Source organism: Pseudophryne corroboree, chromosome 7, assembly GCF_028390025.1.
Source record: "Pseudophryne corroboree isolate aPseCor3 chromosome 7, aPseCor3.hap2, whole genome shotgun sequence".
NCBI classification, from domain to species: domain Eukaryota; kingdom Metazoa; phylum Chordata; class Amphibia; order Anura; family Myobatrachidae; genus Pseudophryne; species Pseudophryne corroboree.
In genome coordinates, this window is record NC_086450.1 from 442,128,081 (window position 1) to 442,150,164 (window position 22,084).

The 22,084-nt window shown below is 48.4% G+C and overlaps 1 protein-coding gene across 2 annotated transcripts in view; it reads right to left on the minus strand.

The window, feature by feature from the left end:
• The window catches only part of RNF151 (ring finger protein 151), a 41,818-nt gene that overhangs the window by 7,177 nt on the left and 12,557 nt on the right, over positions 1-22,084 (minus strand). The window contains exons 1-3 of one of the 2 annotated variants that reach the window (XM_063934925.1): positions 11,296-11,429; positions 6,349-6,494; positions 4,062-4,158 (exon numbers count right to left, since the gene is read on the minus strand). In XM_063934925.1, the coding sequence (XP_063790995.1) occupies positions 4,062-4,158; positions 6,349-6,494; positions 11,296-11,355 (303 nt within the window). In that variant the 5' untranslated portion in view covers positions 11,356-11,429. Of the gene's footprint in view, positions 1-4,061; positions 4,159-6,348; positions 6,495-11,295; positions 11,430-22,084 lie in introns of those variants that run through there. The other variant, XM_063934926.1, reaches the window with a different exon arrangement.

A 22,084-nucleotide genomic window follows, 5' to 3' on the forward strand; every position in this document is an offset into this window, starting at 1 on the left:
AGCCAATAGTCCTGCAGGCCATGTCACTGGCAAGTCTGACGAGTCCTCTCCTGCCTGGGATTCCTCCGATGCATCCTTGAGTGTAACGCCTACTGCTGCTGGCGCTGCTGTTGTTGCTGCTGGGAGTCGATCGTCATCCCAGAGGGGAAGTCAGAAGACCACTTGTACTACTTCCAGTAAGCAATTGACTGTACAACAGTCCTTTGCGAGGAAGATGAAATATCACAGCAGTCATCCTGCTGCAAAGCGGATAACTGAGGCCTTGGCAGCTTGGGCGGTGAGAAACGTGGTTCCGGTATCCATCGTTAATTCAGAGCCAACTATAGACTTGATTGAGGTACTGTGTCCCCGGTACCAAATACCATCTAGGTTCCATTTCTCTAGGCAGGCGATACCGAAAATGTACACAGACCTCAGAAAAAGACTCACCAGTGTCCTAAAAAATGCAGTTGTACCCAATGTCCACTTAACCACGGACATGTGGACAAGTGGAGCAGGGCAGACTCAGGACTATATGACTGTGACAGCCCACTGGGTAGATGTATTGCCTCCCGCTGCAAGAACAGCAGCGGCGGCACCAGTAGCAGCATCTCGCAAACGCCAACTCGTTCCTAGGCAGGCTACGCTTTGCATCACCGCTTTCCAGAATACGCACACAGCTGAAAACCTCTTACGGCAACTGAGGAAGATCATCGCAGAATGGCTTACCCCAATTGGACTCTCCTGGGGATTTGTGACATCGGACAACAACAGCAATATTGTGCGTGCATTACATCTGGGCAAATTCCAGCACGTCCCATGTTTTGCACATACCTTGAATTTGGTTGTGCAGAATTATTTAAAAAACGACAGGGGCGTGCAAGAGATGGTATCGGTGGCCCGAAGAATTGCGGGCCACTTTCGGCGTTCAGGCACCGCGTACAGAAGACTAGAGCACCACTAAAAATACCTGAACCTGCCCTGCCATCATCTGAAGCAAGAGGTGGTAACGAGGTGGAATTCAACCCTCTATATGCTTCAGAGGATGGAGGAGCAGCAAAAGGCCATTCAAGCCTATACATCTGGCCACGATATAGGCAAAGGAGGTGGAATGCACCTGTCTCAAGCGCAGTGGAGAATGATTTCAACGTTGTGCAAGGTTCTGCAACCCTTTGAACTTGCCACATGTGAAGTCAGTTCAGACACTGCCAGCCTGAGTCAGGTCATTCCCCTCATCAGGCTTTTGCAAAAGAAGCTGGAGACATTGAAGGAGGAGCTAAAACAGAGCGATTCCGCTAGGCATGTGGGACTTGTGGATGGAGCCCTTCATTCGCTTAACCAGGATTCACGGGTGGTCAATCTGTTGAAATCAGAGCACTACATTTTGGCCACCGTGCTCGATCCTAGATTTAAAACCTACGTTGTATCTCTCTTTCCGGCAGACACAAGTCTGCAGGGGTTCAAAGACCTGCTGGTGAGAAAATTGTCAAGTCAAGCGGAACGTGACCCGTCAACAGCTCCTCCTTCACATTCTCCCGCAACTGGGGGTGCGAGGAAAAGGCTAAGAATTCCAAGCCCACCCGCTGGCGGTGATGCAGGGCAGTCTGGAGCGAGTGCTGACATCTGGTCCGGACTGAAGGACCTGGCAACGATTACTGACATGTCGTCTACTGTCACTGCATATGATTCTCTCACCATTGAAAGAATGGTGGAGGATTATATGAGTGACCGCATCCAAGTAGGCACGTCAGACAGTCCGTACGTATACTGGCAGGAAAAAGAGGCAATTTGGAGGCCCTTGCAGAAACTGGCTTTATTCTACCTAAGTTGCCCTCCCTCCAGTGTGTACTCCGAAAGAGTGTTTAGTGCAGCCGCTCACCTTGTCAGCAATCGGCGTACGAGGTTACTTCCAGAAAATGTGGAGAAGATGATGTTCATTAAAATGAATTATAATCAATTCCTCCGTGGAGACATTCACCAGCAGCAATTGCCTCCAGAAAGTACACGGGGACCTGAGATGGTGGATTCCAGTGGGGACGAATTAATAATCTGTGAGGAGGGGGATGTACACAGTGAAAGGGGTGATGAATCGGAGGATGAGGAGGAGGTGGACATCTTGCCTCTGTAGAGCCAGTTTGTGCAAGGAGAGATTGATTGCTTCTTTTTTGGTAGGGGCCCAAACCAACCAGTCATTTCAGTCACAGTCGTGTGGCAGACCCTGTCACTGAAATGATGGGTTCGTTAAAGTGTGCATGTCCTGTTTATACAACATAAGGGTGGGTGGGAGGGCCCAAGGACAATTCCATCTTGCACCTCTTTTTTCTTTCATTTTTCTTTGCATCATGTGCTGTTTGGGGAGTATTTTTTTGAAGGGCCATCCTGCGTGACACTGCAGTGCCACTCCTAGATGGGCCAGATGTTTGTGTCGGCCACTTGGGTCGCTTAACTTACGTCACACAGCTACCTCATTGCGCCTCTTTTTTTCTTTGCATCATGTGCTGTTTGGGGAGTATTTTTTTGAAGGGCCATCCTGCGTGACACTGCAGTGCCACTCCTAGATGGGCCAGGTGTTTGTGTCGGCCACTTGTGTCGCTTAACTTAGTCACACAGCGACCTTGGTGCGCCTCTTTTTTTCTTTGCATCATGTGCTGTTTGGGGAGTATTTTTTTGAAGTGCCATCCTGTCTGACACTGCAGTGCCACTCCTAGATGGGCCAGGTGTTTGTGTTGGCCACTTGGGTCGCTTAGCTTAGTCACACAGCTACCTCATTGCACCTCTTTTTTTCTTTGCATCATGTGCTGTTTGGGGACAATTTTTTTGAAGGGCCATCCTGTCTGACACTGCAGTGCCACTCCTAGATGGGCCAGGCGTTTGTGTCGGCCACTTGGGTCGCTTAGCTTAGCCATCCAGCGACCTCGGTGCAAATTTTAGGACTAAAAATAATATTGTGAGATGTGAGGTGTTCAGAATAGACTGAAAATGAGTGGAAATTATGGTTATTGAGGTTAATAATACTTTGGGATCAAAATGACCCCCAAATTCTATGATTTTAGCTGTTTTTGAGGGTTTTTTGAAAAAGACACCCGAATCCAAAACACACCCGAATCCGACAAAAAATTTTCGGTGAGGTTTTGCCAAAACGCGTCCGAATCCAAAACACGGCCGCGGAACCGAACCCAAAACCAAAACACAAAACCCGAAAAATTTGCGGTGCACATCACTACTCATTTCCAGAGAAATCAACACTGAAGCATGGCAATTAATCTGGTCATAGAGGTGTTAGCTAGCTCTGGACATGAAGAGGTTAAGAGAACGTGGCGGCTTCTAAGTGAAAAGGTACTTGCACAGGATCAGGTCTACTTTTTGATCAAAGTATAGTAAAGTTTAAATACATGTATTTATATGTATATTGTATACCCTGTGTTTATATCTCTTGCAGAATATTAATTAAGTTCTGGTTGTCAAAGAGAAAGTTGTCTTCAAGACACAAAAATGATTCTAAGTGCATTGTGTTCTAAGAGTTCCTGTACAGAGAGGAGCCATATTTAATATTCAGGGGGGTACAGAGGATTTCAGCACAGGGAGGTGGTAAAGGTGTGGCACAATAGGCTGCTTAGTAATGATTTATGTCATTGACGTGTCTGCCTGCCCTAGCTGCTCAATATTTCTTCCCTTGGTCATGGCTTTGGTGGATGGCCACAGCGGCCAAATGGAGGCTGGTAAAGACTGGGAATGTGTCATGTTTTCCTTTGTATAAAGACCCCTAAATTGAGATCCCTATGTTAAGATGGATTCTATATGTTCCTGGGCACCTCAGCCCCCGGGATCTCGTACTGATCCCATCACCATATGGGCAGAGTATCAGCATAAATCAGCAGCAGTAGTCAATGTGTGTCGCCTTAGATACAATATACCTATTGTGAAGGCATACAATAATTAAGTAGTACAGTAGGAACGGTGACAACGCAGGTGTGGTTGAGGTGCCCCAATCCTGCAGCGGCCTATAGGCAGAGGACTAGTGTGCCTTATCCTGAATCAGGCCTTGATCTCAGCTGGGTCTTCTCACCCAAGCTCTCCATTACCTTCACTTGCAGACGGTTGATTTTTCTCTTCAGTTTGTGCATTGGTACAAACAGCTTCCCCTTCACCTCCGTCCTACAGCACGGACAGGTCTGCTGCCTGAGGAGAGAGATCGCTTGTTACTGTTTATTTGTGTGCCCAACAAAACCTGTTTTCTCTGGACCAAGTTGTGGGTCTGCACATATTACTTATCGCCAGTTAAAAATAATTTATTACCCAATATTTACCCTCCTATAACAGAATCAAATGGAAGTGGAACCATGCCTGGGATCTCAAAAAAGAGGGGGGGTTGGAGGGTGTCCAGGCTTCCCTGGGCGCCCAATTTGAGAGGGCACCAAGTCGGCTGTAGCTTCCCTGATCCATCTGTAGATGATGTCCGCTTTGGTGATTGTGATCAATCTCCATGCCTGTGCTACTAGACCACAGGTTCTCAAACTCAGTCCTCAGGACCCCACATGGTTCATGTTTTGCAGGTCACCTGTACATTTTTAAAATGTGACAGTTGGTGATACACAGTGCAGCTGCTGGGCGACATGGAAAACGTGAACCGTGTGAGGTCCTGAGGACCGAGTTTGAGAACCACTGTACTAGACTAATCAGCAGGGGGCAGGCATAGAGGGAACAATAAATCTTTCCCCCCCCCCCATATCTGCACTGCACGCAAGACGTCGTGTGCGCAGAAGGACAATGGGGCAGATGTATTAAGCCCGGAGAAGTGATAAAGCAGTGATAAGTGCAAGGTGATAATGCACCAGCCAATCAGCTCCTGTCAATTTACATATTGGAGCTGATTGGCTGGTGCGTTATCACCTTGCACATATCACTGCTTTATCACTTCTCCAGGCTTAATACATCTGCCCCAGTTTGTGATGGGCGTGCCGCTGCTGCCTTAAGGAAGAGCAAGGAGACGATCCAGGTAAGTGGTGGTGGGAGGAATAACACAAACACAACAGACTGCTGCTGCAGACATACAGGGGGGAGAGACAGGCTGCTGCAGTGATAGAGGAAGGGGGGATGACACAGACTGCTGTAGAGACTGCCAAACAGGGCGCCAGATTACTGCCTTGCCTGGGTGACAAAAATCCTAGTTTCGGCCCTGAATACACGCGCACGGCTCTGTCCACTCAGGAGGGTAAGCATCTAATTTTTACTAGAAATTTCCTTCAATTAAGCAGATTGCTTACCAGAAGTTATTAATTTGTTATCACGTTAGCCTATGGTGATGGACAGAATCCTGACCATCAGAATGCCAGCAGCGGGATCCCGGCGGTGAAAATCCCTATTCTTTGGCTGACCCTAGTGCCACCTTAAACCCCCCACCTTCGCAGTCTAAGCCAAACCTCTCCCCTGCAGCCTAACCTTGAATACCCCCCACCCCCGCCGCGGACAGTCTAACCCTAACCCTCATACCACATGCCGTCAGGATCCTGCCGCAGTATTGTGAGCATTTGGGATACTGACCACAAGGTAATGTTTTGGGAATTGGTTCTGTCCATCACAACCAATCAGATCCTAGTTATTCAGTATGTTTTCGTTAGGTAGCTATGGGTAACCCCTCCACATTTCCTTATTTAGATGTTTCAGTAAATCTACCCTTAAGAGCATGTTTTCCTATGTAAAACACAGCAAGAATAGGGATCACTGTTATACATGAGGATCGTGGCACACAGTAATGGTACAGACAGAGCCATGAAGGGGTCAGGTAGGGCACGTTGGAGTCAGGCATGATGCTTAGACGAGTCAAAGGCGGACAGATTAGCCAAGAAAGTCATGTAGTGTGTGTATAATCTACATGGGTGAGGCAGCTGTGACGTGTAGTAGATGTTAGTAGTGGTGAGGAGATGCCAGAGGGATCCAAACTCAGACTTTCCACTAAGACCCATGGACCTCCCTCTACGCCACAAAATCGCTGCTGCCCAGCAGGTGGAAAACAGTATATTGATATAACAGAAACGTTTGCTTTGTAACCAGTGATGATATGCACACAAAATAGTTAGGGGTCTATTCATGAAGTAGTGAAGAGTGGAGAAGTGAGCCAGTGGAGAAGTTGCCCATGGCAACCAATCATTTTTGAGGTAACATTTATAAAGTGCATTCTATATAATTATATGTAGCAGCTGATTGGTTGCCATGGGCAACTTCTCCAGTGGCTCACTTCTCCAAACTTTTCACTGCTTCATGAATAGATCCCTCAATTACATACTCGTAGCTGGAGCAAGCGCTTGGCTCTACTGCTTGATCCTGTATAGCTGTGTGTGTCCGCAGCCACCATTCATCCCAGTAACTCACCTTTTCAGCCACTGTAAGATACACTTCCTGCAGAAGATGTGCCCGCAGGATACCATGACGGGGCACCTCAGTACACCATGGCATATCGAGCACAGGAGATCATCATCTGGATTCTCCGTAAAGATATCTAGATCATATCCACCGCCCTAAAACCACAGACAGGCAGTATTTATATCCGTAGCTTCCCTATTATACGGAGTTAAGATGAGAAGTTAGGGGTCTATTCATGAAGCAGTGCAAAGTGTGGAGAAGTTGGCCATGGCAACCAATCACCATTGAAGTAACATTTATAAATTTGCTTACTATGCAATTGTACGGAGGAGCTGATTGGTTGCCATGGGCAACTTCTCCACAGGCTCACTTCTCCACTCTTTCACTGCTTCATGAATAGACCTCTTAGTTGCTAAGGGGGAGATGTATCAAGCAGTGAAAAGAGTGGAGACGTGAACCAGTGGAGAAGTTGCCCATATAAACCAATCAGCATCTACCTATCACTTTATAGAATGTATAAAAGCTTCCTCAAAGCTGATTGGTTCTGCTTGTGATCGGCAGATTCTTTACTGGTCCACTCTTTTCACTACTTGATACATCATACCCTTAGGGGTCTATTTACTAAGCCTTGGGTGGAGATAAAGTGAACAGAGATAAAGTACCAACCAATCAGCTCCTGTCATTTTTCAAACCCAGCCTGTGACATGGCAGTTAGGGACTGGTTGGCTGGTACTTTATCTCCGTTCACTTTATCTCCATCCAAGGCTTAGTAAATAGATCCCTTAGTGAGACACTGTGATATCTGGAAAGGTAATACCTATCCCACAGTCATGTTGGGGGCTTCAACATATTACTACAGACAGATTTTCTGAGCTCTGGTCCTTAAATGCCCATTACAAGTTATGTTTTAGCACATTTCTCAATATGTGAACTAATTAGCCATCCAAATAATTAGTTGTCTTGGAAATCCTTAAAACATGACCTGTTACATAAATCCATACTAGTCAGTGTAACTCAGGGCTGGCCAAACCAGTCTTCGAGATCTACCAACAGTTCACATTTTCCAGACCACCTAGCTGGTGCACAGGTGTAGTCATTACTAATTAAGATGTGCTGCATTCATTCCTCACTGACAATTCTACAGATCTCCAGGAGGCCTGGAAAACATGAACTGTTGGTAGATCTCGAGGATCGGTTTGGCCAGCCCTGGTGTAACTTCTCAGTTAATATGTAGGACTCATCAAAGGAGGCATGACAAGGAACTTAAACATGTCCACCAATAGTGATCTCCTGTGTCATGGATCTACGTTCTGAGGCAGGCTTAGAGATCAGGCAAGGTGGCAGTTATTTATGGAGAATGAAGGAACTTAAATTCTTCTTTTATCCTTCATCTGCCTATTGGTGACACCTACCGGGCAAGTCACGTTACAATGGCTGGTGTTAGATGCTAGCATAGCTCCTTATTCAGGAGCAAGTCAGGCTCTAGTGCAAAATAAAGGAGAAATTTGCACCTTGGCAAATCCAGCAGCCGAATAATAGATCTACAGTGTCTAGGTAGACAGTAAATATTATTATGTCAACAGGTCGACACATCACCCCCCCCATTTTACCAACATTTGCTTGATTTACTATCCACGTGGACTACGATTGGGAATAGTAATGTGGCGACAGCAGCCAGCCACCTTGCCCGAAGAGTTATATGTTTGTACTGATGGTGGTTACATATTACCAAACATACAAGATTTGACTCAAAAACCATGTGTCTGCCGACCATTTTCATGTCGACCTTTTGTCTGTCTTCCTAGACGCTGTGGATCTTCCATGCAACACCCGGCAAAGCCACGTTGTACTGCAGGTGGGGCAATGTGCAGAGAGATTTATAGTTGGGAAGGGGCATTGGGGGTAATTCTGAGTTGATTGCAGCAGCAAGTTTGTTAGCAATTGGGCAAAACCATGTGCACTGCGGGGGGGGGGGGGGGCAGATATAACATTTGCAGAGAGAGTTAGACTTGGGTGGGTTATTTTGTTTCTGTGCAGGGTAAATACTGGCTGCTTTATTTTTACACTGCAATATAGATTTGTTTGAAAACACTCCACCCAAATCTAACTCTCTCTGCACATGTTATATCTGCCCCCTCCTGCAGTGCACATGGTTTTGCCCAGCTGCTAACAAATTTCCTGCTGCGATCAACTCAGAATTAGGCCCATTATTTGTTTTGTTTTTTTACATGCAAAAGCAGCAATTATGTACCCCTTGTATTGCACCATGGTTGTTCCAGGAACAAATTCCTCCTTTGCTTTGCTCTTACTTCTGTGAATAAGGGCCAGTGTTACATTTCTCAAATCTTCACCGGTTCCATTTAACTTTGGTCCTCATAGTCACCAATTCTTGTTCACATTTATTCAACCTGCTACTCCAATCTCGCAGCATCCAGCGGCAGAACTACCAGGCACGCTAGAAACATGGACCCTACAATATAAATAGCTGTTGATGTGGAGCGTGCAGGACACTTGTGTCCTAACACGCGCATCAAGCATTTACACATTTAGGCATGGTGGAATTCCTGTGGTTATGTCCCTAGTAAAGCCAGGCACTCACAGGCAGATCCTGCCCATCAACCCGAGTTCCAAGCAACAGGTTCAAGATTTATAGCTACATGCGTCATCGCTTGGAGAGTGATAAAATGGATGGAGAAAAAGTACCAGCCAACCAGCTCCTGTTATTTTTCAAACACAGTCTGTAATATGGCAGTTGGGAGTTGATTGGTTGGTACTTTTTCTCTCTCTCCAAGTGATGACGCATCTAGGCCTACTTGGATGCAAAGCAGGCATTCGGCTGAGCCACCGTTCCACCTCAGGAGTAGCTGTGGCCTGTTAGATCTGCTGGAAGATGTCTACAGTCATAGGCTGGTATGTACCATCTACAAACTAAGGTTACCAATGTGATTAATATGATTAGATTATCGTCAATCGCTTCCTTACCCCTCTTCCTACCATGGACCCCAAACAAACCAACTGGAGACACTCAAAGATGAGATGTTAGGAAAAATTAATGTGTTACACCAACACCACTGCCACTTGCCCATATACCTGTACATTGGCCCTCATTCCGAGTTGTTCGCTCGTTCTTTTCCTTCGCATCGGTGCGATTTTCCGCTAACTGCGCATGCGCAATGTTCGCACTGCGGCTGCGCCAAGTAAATTTGCTAAGAAGTTTGGTATTTTACTCACGGCATTACGAAGTTTTTTCTTCGTTCTGTTGATCGGAGTGTGATTGACAGGAAGTGGGTGTTTCTGGGCGGAAACTGAGCGTTTTATGGGAGTGTGTGAAAAAACGCTGCCGTTTCTGGGAAAAACGCGGGAGTGGCTGGAGAAACGGGGGAGTGTCTGGGCGAACGCTGGGTGTGTTTGTGACGTCAAACCAGGAACGAAACTGACTGAGCTGATCGCACTGGCAGAGTAAGTCTCGAGCTACTCACAAACTGCACAGAAAAATCTTTTTGCAATATTGCAAATACTTCGTTCGCAATTCTGCTAAGCTAAGATACACTCCCAGAGGGCGGCGGCTTAGCGTGTGCACTGCTGCGAAAAGCGGCTAGCGAGCGAACAATTTGGAATGAGGGCCATTGTGTTTTCTAGATTGTTTTATGAAACCCAGGTTTTATTATCCCTATTTTATATATACACCATTTATTTACCGAATAAAGCCATTTAAAAAAAAAAAATCAATACAAATATTCCAAAATGTAGCAGAGAAAATAGAAACAATCTTCTTTCATCTTTCTGTATTGTTGATTTCTTTAAATCGTGCATAGGAGGTTCATCTATGGCAGAGGTTCTCAAACTTGATCCTCGTGGGCCCACACAGTGCATGTTTTGCAGGTCTCCTCACAGAATCACAAGTGAAATCATTAGCTCCACCTGTGGACCTTTTAAAATGTGTCAGTGAGTAATTAATACACCTGTGCACCTGCTGGGTTACCTGCAAAACATGCACTGTGTGGGCCCCCGAGGACCGAGTTTGAGAACCTCTGATCTATGGTGCTGGGTCAGTAATTATTGCACGGGCTCCCATAGACAGACATCCAGAAAACATGACCTGTAAGGAGACCAGTAAACTGTACAGATACCAGCAACCGATAGGTTTACCTCCCAGGCTGTCTCGCATCACAATATCACATCCCACACAAAGCAAATAGCCCAGTGTCTGTGTGTGATCCAAAAACAAGCAAATTCAAGAGGCTTATGAGTCGGACATGTTGGGAGATATGAAAAGCAGGAACCTTCCACACCAATGCTGGGCAATAGCCTGAGAATAGTCACTTTCTTTGGTTCTAGAGTGAAAGCAACAGCTCCATCCTCCACCTTTCACATATATGTCATGGGATCTTCCAGAACTTGTCCACATCACAACTCCTCAGTAGTTGGGAGTCTAATCTCCTTATTTTTCCCAGATTCTTATATCTGGTGCAAGTGACCGAATCTACCTTCACGAGACCAGACTAACAAAACACGGATAGTGCAGCATTAACGTAACTGCTTTTATATGGAGAGGGTGTCTTACCCACGTTAGTGCTTGGTAGCTCAGCCAGACATGTAACGTAGACTGTATGCACATTGTATAGAGCCGGACATGCAGGCTCATAATGATGTAAGAAGTTTATTTTTTGATAGCATTGCTGGGAAATGTAAAGGTGCATACACACGGAGCGATATAGCCGAGCGATTTTGACTATATAGTCAAAATCGCTCACAAAGTAAGTGCATATCGCTCCGTGTGTACACAGGCAGCGATAGCCATGTGCGTCCCCGCCAGGTCGCTATCGCTGGGAAAAATAGTCAGTGCAGGCAAGTCAATTTTGGCTATGTCGCTGCAAAAGTTAGTTAAAATCGCTCATGTGTTTTGTCCCTAGCGATAGCGATCTATAGCCACCCCCCCGCCGCCCATTGTGTTACCTCGCGGAGGCTGAAGAGGGACAAGCCAGCAGCACAGCAAGCAGCGTTCAGGAGCTCCATACACTCGGGTAAGTATGCACACAGCTCCTCTCCTCAGCCTGGCTACTGGTTTGGGAGGGGAGGTGGGGAGAGGGGGGAGATGCCGCTCTGAGTCTGCAGTGTCAGGCCGGGGGAAGGGGGGGGGGGGGGAGATGGCGCTGAATGTGTCACTGTAGCCGGGCCGCGCACATTAGTGTCGTCAGGTCCGCGGAGTGTGTTCCCCCTCTGAGGCTGAAGTGCTGTGAGAGCCGCTGGCACAGCGTCATTGTACCGGCACTGCAGCTTAGATCATTACTCTGGCATCTGACTCACTCTGTGTCCGTGGAGCAGGACCAAGGTACATGAAGGGGGTTTATGATAGTGCTGTGCTGTCAGTCTATGGGGAAGGTGGGGAATGATGGTGCTGTCCTGTCTATGGAGGGGGCAGCTGTGCTGTCTATGGAGGGGGGGGTGTAGTCTATGGAGGGGGTGGGGTGGTAGCTGTGCTGTCTGTTTATGGGGGGGGGGGGTTGCTTGGGGGAATGATGGTGCTGTGGCTGTATATCTATAGAGCATACTTGCCTACCTGAAGGGCCCTACACACTGGCCGATTTTTTGAATGAGAACTCGTTCATATCTTTCAGTGTGGAGACTCCTGCGATGAACGATGCGCGGCCCCGCGCTCGTTCATCGCTGGTCTCCCGTCGGCTGTGCATGCAGGCCAATATGGACGATCTCGTCCATATTTGCCTGCGCTTCAATGCAGCCTCGTGACGGGGGGAGTGAAGAAACTTCACTCCCCCCCCCGCCGCCGGGTCGCTCGTCGGCCAGTGAGTAGGGCCCTTGACCCTCTCCATGTGGGAGAAAATGCTCTGTTCCTGGACTTTCCTGGTAATGTATGATTGCCATCACCTGTGGTGAAACATCTTTCTTATCAATTAACTAGCTCACCACAGGTGATGGCAATCATACATTACCAGGAAAGTCCAGGAACAGAGCATTTTCTCCCTCATGGAGAGGGTCAGGTAGGCAAGTATGCTATAGAGCAGGCATTCCCAACCACGGTCCTCAAGGCACACCAACAGTGCAGGTTTTAGTGATATCCAGGCTTCAGCACAGATGATTATATCAAAATAACTGAGGTACTAATTAAGTCACCTGTGTCCAAGCCTGGATATCACTAAAACCAGGACTGTTAGTGTGCCTTGAGGACCGTGGTTGGGAATGCCTGCTATAGAGGCTAGGGGGTTGCTGGGGGGGGCAATTATGTGCCCGTGCTGTCCGTATATGTAGGGGGGGTTGCTGGGGTATGGGTTGGCTGCACTGTCTGTATGTGGAGGGAGGGGGAAGGGGTGCCTGCGCTGTCTGTATGGGGAGGGAGGGTGGGGGTGGATGCGCTATCTGTATGTGGAGGGAGCGGGGGGGTGCCTGTGCTATTTGTATGTGGAGGGAGCCTGTGCTGTCTGTATGTGTGTGTGTGTGTGTGTGTGTGTGTGTGTGTGTGTGTGTGTGTGTGGGGGGGGGGGGGGGGGTGCCTGCGCTGTCTGTGTGTGGTGGGTGCCTACGCTGTGTATGGATGATGTAATATTAAACACTATGTGGAATGAACTTCACCGGATAATAGGTGAGGGTTTTTTTTTGTTTGTTTTTTACAGGTACCCCTATTGGATTCTACTGGACAAGTGGACGTGATTCTCGGCGTGGGATGTAGGTAAGTAATCTGTCTCTCATTTTTACAGGTACCCCTATTGGATTCTACTGGACAAGTGGACGTGATTCTCGGCGTGGGATGTAGGTAAGTAATCTGTCTCTCATTTTTACAGGTACCCTTATTGGATTCTACTGGACAAGTGGACGTGATTCTCGGCGTGGGATGTAGGTAAGTAATCTGTCTCTCATTTTTACAGGTACCCCTATTGGATTCTACTGGACAAGTGGACGTGATTCTCGGCGTGGGATGTAGGTAAGTAATCTGTCTCTCATTTTTACAGGTACCCTTATTGGATTCTACTGGACAAGTGGACGTGATTCTCGGCGTGGGATGTAGGTAAGTATGTGTGAGTGTGTAAGTGTGTTTAAATAAAGTTTTACTTTCACGGTGTGTGTTGTGTTTTTATTTGAGTATTTCTTTTGTTGTGGAACTACAGGTACCAGCGGGCCTGTTATTTCCCCGCATGCTGGTACTTGTGGTTCTCCAAGTACCAGCATGCGGGGGAGGCTTGCTGGGACTTGTGGTTCCACAGCAAAAGACAATATTCTTTCTCTGATGTCCTAAGTGGATGCTGGGACTACGTAAGGACCATGGGGAATAGCGGCTCCGCAGGAGACTGGGCACAACTATAAAGAAAGCTTTAGGTCTAACTGGTGTGCACTGGCTCCTCCCACTATGACCCTCCTCCAGACTTCAGTTAGAATCTTGTGCCCGGCTGAGCTGGATGCACACTAGGGGCTCTCCTGAGCTCCTAGAAAGAAAGTATATTTTAGTTTTTTTATTTTACAGTGAGATCTGCTGGCAACAGACTCACTGCAGCGAGGGACTAAGGGGAGAAGAAGCGAACCTACCTAACTGGTGGTAGCTTGGGCTTCTTAGGCTACTGGACACCAATAGCTCCAGAGGGATCGAACACAGGACCCGACCTCGAACGTTCGGTCCCGGAGCCGTGCCGCCGGCCCCCTTACAGAGCCAGAAGCAAGAAGTGTTCTGGAAAATCGGCGGCAGAAGACTTCTGTCTTCAACAAGGTAGCGCACAGCACTGCAGCTGTGCGCCATTGCTCCTCATGCACACCTCACACTCCGGTCACTGATGGGTGCAGGGCGCTGGGGGGGGGCGCCCTGAGGGCAATATAATACACCTTGGCTGGCAAATCTACACCATATATAGTCAGGAAGGCTATATAGGTGTAAAAATACCCCTGCCAGAATTCCAGAAAAAGCGGGAGAAGTCCGCCGGAAAAGGGGCGGGGCCATCTCCCTCAGCACACTGGCGCAATTTTTCCCTCACAGCTCCGCTGGAAGGACGCTCCCTGGCTCTCCCCTGCAGTGTCAAGCTACATAAGGGTAAAAAAGAGAGGGGGGGCACTAAATTTAGGCGCAGTATATATATATAATATATATATATATATATATAATATAAGCAGCTATAAGGGAAAATAAGAATTTACTCACCGGTAATTCTATTTCTCGTAGTCCGTAGTGGATGCTGGGAACTCCGTAAGGACCATGGGGAATAGCGGGCTCCGAAGGAGGCTGGGCACTCTAGAAAGATCTTAGACTACCTGGTGTGCACTGGCTCCTCCCACCATGACCCTCCTCCAAGCCTCAGTTAGGATACTGTGCCCGGACGAGCGTACACAATAAGGAAGGATTTTGAATCCCGGGTAAGACTCATACCAGCCACACCAACAACAGAGCCTCTCAACAGATGGCTCAACAATAACCCGATTTAGTTAACAGTAACTATGTACAAGTATTGCAGATAAACCGCACTTGGGATGGGCGCCCAGCATCCACTACGGACTACGAGAAATAGAATTACCGGTGAGTAAATTCTTATTTTCTCTGACCTCCTAGTGGATGCTGGGACTCCGTAAGGACCATGGGGATTATACCAAAGCTCCCAAACGGGCGGGAGGGTGCGGATGACTCTGCAACACCGAATGAGAGAACTCCAGGTCCTCCTCAGCCAGGGTATCAAATTTATAGAATTTTGCAAATGTGTTTGCCCCTGACCAAGTAGCAGCTCGGCAAAGTTGTAAAGCCGAGACCCCTCGGGCAGCCGCCCAAGATGAGCCCACCTTCCTTGTGGAATGGGCATTGACAGATTTTGGCTGTGGCAGGCCTGCCACAGAATGTGCAAGCTGAATTGTATTACAAATCCAACGAGCAATAGTCTGCTTAGAAGCAGGAGCACCCAGCTTGTTGGGTGCATATAGGATAAACAGCGAGTCAGATTTTCTGACTGTAGCCGTTCTGGAAACATATATTTTCAGTGCCCTGACAACGTCTAGCAACTTGGAGTCCTCCAAGTCCCTAGTAGCCGCAGGCACCACAATAGGCTGGTTCAGGTGAAACGCTGACACCACCTTTGGGAGAAATTGGGGACGAGTCCTCAATTCCGCCCTATCCATATGGAAAATCAGATAAGGGCTTTTACAGGACAAAGCCGCCAATTCTGATACTCGCCTGGCAGAAGCCAAGGCCAATAACATAACCACCTTCCACGTGAGATATTTCAGATCCACGGTTTTTAGTGGTTTAAACCAATGTGATTTTAAGAAACTCAACACCACGTTGAGATCCCAAGGTGCCACAGGGGGCACAAACGGGGGCTGAATATGCAGCACTCCTTTAACAAATGTCTGAACTTCAGGTACTGAAGCTAGTTCTTTTTGAAAGAAAATCGACAGAGCCGAGATCTGTACCTTAATGGAGCCCAGTTTTAGGCCCATATTTACTCCTGCTTGCAGGAAATGCAGAAATCGACCTAGTTGAAATTCCTCCGTTGGGGCCTTTTCGGCCTCACACCATGCAACATACTTCCGCCATATGCGGTGATAATTGGTTGCTGTGACCTCTTTCCTGGCTTTAATAAGCGTAGGAATGACTTCCTCCGGAATGCCCTTTTCCTTCAGGATCCGGCGTTCAACCGCCATGCCGTCAAACGCAGCCGCGGTAAGTCTTGGAACAGACGGGGCCCCTGCTGTAGCAGGTCTTGTCTGAGCGGCAGAGACCACGGGTCCTCTGAGATCATCTCTTGAAGTTCCGGGTACCACGCTCTTCTTGGCCAATCCGGAACCACGAGAATTGTGTTTACTCCTCGCTTTCTTATTATTCTCAATACCTTTGGTATGAGAGGTAGAGGAGGGAACACAAACTGACCGGTACACCCACGGTGTCACTAGAGCGTCCACAGCTATCGCCTGAGGGTCTCTTGACCTGGCGCCATACCTCTCTAGTTTTTTGTTTAGGCGGGACGCCATCATGTCCACCTGTGGACGACCCCATTGATTTACAATCATTTGGAAGACTTCTGGATGAAGTCCCCACTCTCCCGGGTGGAGGTCGTGCCTGCTGAGAAAGTCTGCTTCCCAGTTGTCCACTCCCGGGATGAACACTGCTGACAGTGCTAGTACATGATTCTCCGCCCATCGGAGAATTCTTGTGGCTTCTGCCATTGCCATCCTGCTTCTTGTGCCGCCCTGTCGATTCACATGGGCGACTGCCATGATGTTGTCTGACTGGATCAGCACCGGCTGGTGTAGGAGCAGGGATTTTGCTTGACTTAGGGCATTGTAAATGGCCCTTAGTTCCAGAATATTTATGTGAAGGGCAGTCTCCTGACTTGACCATAGTCCTTGGAAGTTTCTTCCCTTTGTGACTGCCCCCCAGCCTCGTAGGCTGGCATCCGTGGTCACCAGGACCCAGTCCTGTATGCCGAATCTGCGGCCCTCCAGAAGATGAGCACTCTGCAGCCACCACAGAAGAGACACCCTGGTTCTTGGGGACAGGGTTATCAAGCGATGCATCTGAAGATGCGATCCGGACCACTTGTCCAACAGGTCCCACTGAAAAATTCTGGCATGGAACCTGCCGAATGGAATTGCTTCGTAAGAAGCTACCATCTTTCCCAGGACCCGCGTGCAGTGATGCACCGATACCTGTTTTGGTTTTAGGAGGTCTCTGACTAGAGAAGACAACTCCCTGGCTTTCTCCTCCGGGAGAAACACTTTTTTCTGGACTGTGTCCAGAATCATTCCCAGGAACATTAGACGTGTCGTGGGGACCAGCTGTGACTTTGGGATATTCAGAGTCCAGCCGTGCTGGCGCAGCACTTCCTGAGATAGTGCTACTCCCACTAACAACTGTTCCTTGGATCGTGCCTTTATTAGGAGATCGTCCAAGTATGGGATAATTAAAACCTTGGTAAATACCCTCGGTGCCGTGGACAGTCCAAACGGCAGCGTCTGGAATTGGTAATGGCAATCCTGTACCACAAATCTGAGGTACTCCTGGTGAGGATGGTAAATGGGGACATGCAGGTAAGCATCCTTGATGTCCAGGGATACCATGTAATCGCCCTCGTCCAGGCTTGCAATAACCGCCCTGAGCGATTCCATCTTGAACTTGAATTTTTTTATGTATGTGTTCAAGGATTTCAAATTTAAAATGGGTCTCACCGAACCGTCCGGTTTCGGCACCACAAATAGTGTGGAATAGTAACCCCGGCCTTGTTGAAGTAGGGGTACCCTGATTATCACCTGCTGGGAATACAGCTTGTGAATCGCTGCTAGCACCGCCTCCCTGTCTGAGGGAGCAATCGGCAAGGCAGATTTTAGGAACCGGTGGGGTGGAGCCGCCTCGAATTCCAGCTTGTATCCCTGAGATACTATTTGAAGGATCCAGGGATCCACCTGTGAGCGAGCCCACTGATCGCTGAAACTCATGAGGCGGGCCCCCACCGTACCTGGCTCCGCCAGTGGAGCCCCACCGTCATGCGGCGGACTTGGAAGAGGAAGCGGGGGAGGACTTTTGTTCCTGGGAACCTGCTGTTTGCTGCAGCCTTTTTCCCCTACCTCTGCCTCTAGACAGAAAAGACCCTCCTTTTCCCCGCTTGTTTTTCTGGGTCCGAAAGGACTGAACCTGATAAAATGGCGCCTTCTTAGGCTGTGAGGGGACATGGGGTAAAAATGCTGACTTCCCAGACGTTGCTGTGGAAACTAGGTCGGAGAGACCATCCCCAAATAATTCCTCCCCTTTATAAGGCAAAACTTCCATGTGCCTTTTGGAATCTGCATCTCCAGTCCACTGGCGAGTCCATAAGCATCTCCTAGCAGAGATGGATAATGCACTTACTTTAGATGCCAGCCGGCAGATTTCCCTCTGTGCATCTCTCATGTATAAGACTGAGTCTTTGATATGGTCAATTGTTAGCAGAATCGTGTCTCTGTCTAATGTGTCAATATTTTCTGACAGTTTATCTGACCACGCAGCGGCAGCACTGCACATCCATGCTGACGCAATAGCTGGTCTAAGTATAATGCCTGAGTGTGTATATACAGACTTCAGGATCGCCTCCTGCTTTCTATCAGCAGGTTCCTTAAGGGCGGCCGTATCCTGGGACGGTAGTGCCACCTTTTTAGACAAACGTGTGAGCGCTTTATCCACCCTAGGGGGTGTTTCCCAACGTAACCTATCCTCTGGCGGGAAAGGGAACGCCATTAGTAATTTCTTAGGAATCACCAATTTCTTATCAGGGGAAGCCCACGCTTCTTCACACACTTCATTTAATTCATCTGACGGGGGAAAAACTACAGGTAGTTTTTTCTCCCCAAACATAATACCCTTTTTTGTGGTACCTGGATGTAAATCAGAAATATTTAACACCTCCTTCATTGCCTCAATCATGCAGTGAATGGCCTTAACGGGCATTAAATTTGACTCATCGTCGTCGACACTGGTGTCAGTATCCGTGTCGACATCTACTTGTGCCATCTGAGATAGCGGGCGTTTCAGAGCCCCTGATGACTTTTGAGACACCTGGACAGGCACGAGCTGAAGACTCGGCTGTCCCACAGTCGGCATGTCGTCAAATTTTTTATGTAAGGAGTCTATACGTGCACTCATTTCCTGCCATAAACTCATCCACTCAGGTGTCTGCCCCCCAGGGGGTGACATCCCTGCTAAAGGCATCTGCTCCCCCTCCACATCATTATCCTCCTCAAACATGTCGACACAGCCGTACCGACACACTCCACACACACAGGGAATGCTCAAACAGAGGATAGGACCCACAAAAAGCCCTTTGGGGGGACAGAGTAAGAGTATGCCAGCACACTATATATATATATACAGGGACTAACTGAGTTATGTCCCTAATAGCTGCTTTTCAATAAAATATATATACTGCCAAATTTTAATGCCCCCCCTCTCTTTTCCCTCTTACTGGTACTGTAGATTGCAGGGAAGAGCCAGGGAGCTTCCTTCCAGCAGGAGCTGTGAGGGAAAAATGGCGCCAGTGTGCTGAGGAGATAGGCTCCGCCCCTTTTTCGCGGCCTATTCTCCCGCTTTTTATGGAATTCTGGCAGGGGTATTTACCTCATATATAGCCCCTGGGGCTATATATTGAGGTATTTTAGCCAGCCAAGGTGTTTTTATTGCTGCCTCAGTGCGCCCCCCCCCCCAGCGCCCTGCACCCTCAGTGACCGGAGTGTGAAGTGTGTGAGAGGAGCAATGGCGCACAGCTGCAGTGCTGTGCGCTACCTTGGTGAAGACAGAGTCTTCATGCCGCCGATTTTCCGGACCATCTTCTTGCTTCTGGCTCTGTAAGGGGGACGGCGGCGCGGCTCCGGGACCGAACATCAAGGCTGGGCCTGCGGTCGATCCCTCTGGAGCTAATGGTGTCCAGTAGCCTAAGAAGCCCAATCCGGCTGCAAGCAGGCGAGTTCGCTTCTTCTCCCCTTAGTCCCTCGCTGCAGTGAGCCTGTTGCCAGCAGGTCTCACTGAAAATAAAAAAATCTAAGACTATTACTTTCTAAGAGCTCAGGAGAGCCCCTAGTGTGCATCCAACCTCGGCCGGGCACGAAATCTAACTGAGGCTTGGAGGAGGGTCATGGTGGGAGGAGCCAGTGCACACCAGGTAGTCTAAGATCTTTCTAGAGTGCCCAGCCTCCTTCGGAGCCCGCTATTCCCCATGGTCCTTACGGAGTTCCCAGCATCCACTAGGACGTCAGAGAAAAAAACACTCATTTATAGTGGGATCCCTGTGTTATATAGCGCTCTGGTGTGTGCTGGCATACTCTCTCTCTGTCTCCCCAAAGGGCTTTGTGGGGTCCTGTCCTCTGTCAGAGCATTCCCTGTGTGTATGCGGTGTGTCGGTACGGCTGTCGACATGTTTGATGAGGAGGCTTATGTGGAGGCGGAGCAGATGCCGATAAATGTGATGTCACCCCCTGCGGGGTCGACACCTGAGTGGATGGTTCTGTGGAAGGAATTACGCGACAGCGTCGACTCCTTGCATAAAAGGTTTGACGACATACCAAATATGGGACAGCCGGCTTCTCAGCCTGTGCCTGCCCAGGCGTCTCAAAAGCCATCAGGGGCTCTAAAACGCCCGCTACCTCAGATGGCAGACACAGATGTCGACACGGATACTGAATCCAGTGTCGACGACGATGAGACTAATGTATCTTCCAATAGGGCCACACGTTTTATGATTGAGGCAATGAAAAATGTGTTGCATATTTCTGATGTTACCCCGGGTACCACAAAAAAGGGTATTATGTTTGGAGAGAAAAAACTACCAGTTGTTTTTCCTCCATCTGAGGAATTAAATGAAGTGTGTGAAGAAGCGTGGGCTTCCCCCGATAAGAAACTGGTAATTTCTAAGAGGTTACTAATGGCGTACCCTTTCCCGCCAGAGGATAGGTCACGTTGGGAAACATTCCCTAGGGTGGATAAAGCACTCACACGCTTGTCAAAGAAGGTGGCACTACCGTCTCCGGATACGGCCGCCCTGAAGGAATCTGCTGATAGAAAGCAGGAGGCTATCCTGAAGTCTATATATACACACACAGGTGTTATACTGAGACCAGCTATTGCTTCAGCATGGATGTGCAGTGCTGCAGCTGCGTGGTCAGATTCCCTGTCGGAAAATATTGATACCCTAGACAGGGACACTATATTGCTAACCGTAGAGCATATTAAAGACGCACTCTTATACATGAGGGATGCACAGAGGGATATTTGCCGGCTGGCATCTAAAATAAGTGCAATGTCCATTTCTGCCAGGAGAGGGTTAAGGACTCGGCAGTGGACAGGAGATGCAGATTCTAAAAGGCACATGGAAGTTTTGCCTTATAAGGGTGAGGAGTTGTTCGGGGATGGTCTCTCGGACCTCGTTTCCACAGCAACAGCTGGGAAGTCTACATTTTTACCCCATGTTCCCTCACAGCCAAAGAAAGCACCGTATTATCAGGTACAGTCCTTTCGGCCCAATAAGGGCAAGCGGGTTAAAGGCGCGTCCTTTCTGCCCAGAGGTAGAGGGAAAAAGCTGCAGCATACAGCCAGTTCCCAGGAGCAAAAGTCCTCCCCCGCTTCCTCTAAGTCCACAGCATGACGCTGGGGCCCCGTCTCAAAAATTTCAGCGATCAGTGGGCTCGCTCACGGGTGGATCCCTGGATCTTTCAAGTAGTATCTCAGGGGTACAAGCTGGAATTCAAGACGTCTCCCCCCCGCCGTTTCCTCAAATCTGCCTTGCCAACAACTCCCTCAGGCAGGGAGGCAGTGTTAGAGGCAATACACAAGCTGTATTCCCAGCAGGTGATAGTAAAGGTGCCCCTACTTCAACAAGGACGGGGTTACTATTCCACAATGTTTGTGGTACCGAAACCGGACGGTTCGGTGAGACCCATTTTAAATTTGAAATCCTTGAACACGTATATAAAAAAATTCAAGTTCAAGATGGAATCGCTCAGGGCGGTTATTGCAAGCCTGGACGAGGGGGATTACATGGTATCACTGGACATCAAGGATGCTTACCTGCATGTCCCCATTTACCATCCTCACCAGGAGTACCTCAGATTTGTGGTACAGGATTGTCATTACCAATTCCAGACGTTGCCGTTCGGTCTATCCACGGCTCCGAGGGTCTTTACCAAGGTAATGGCCAAAATGATGATACTCCTTCGAAAGAAGGGAGTTTTAATTATCCCGTACTTGGACGATCTCCTGATAAAGGCGAGGTCCAGGGAGCAGTTGTTGGTCGGGGTAGCA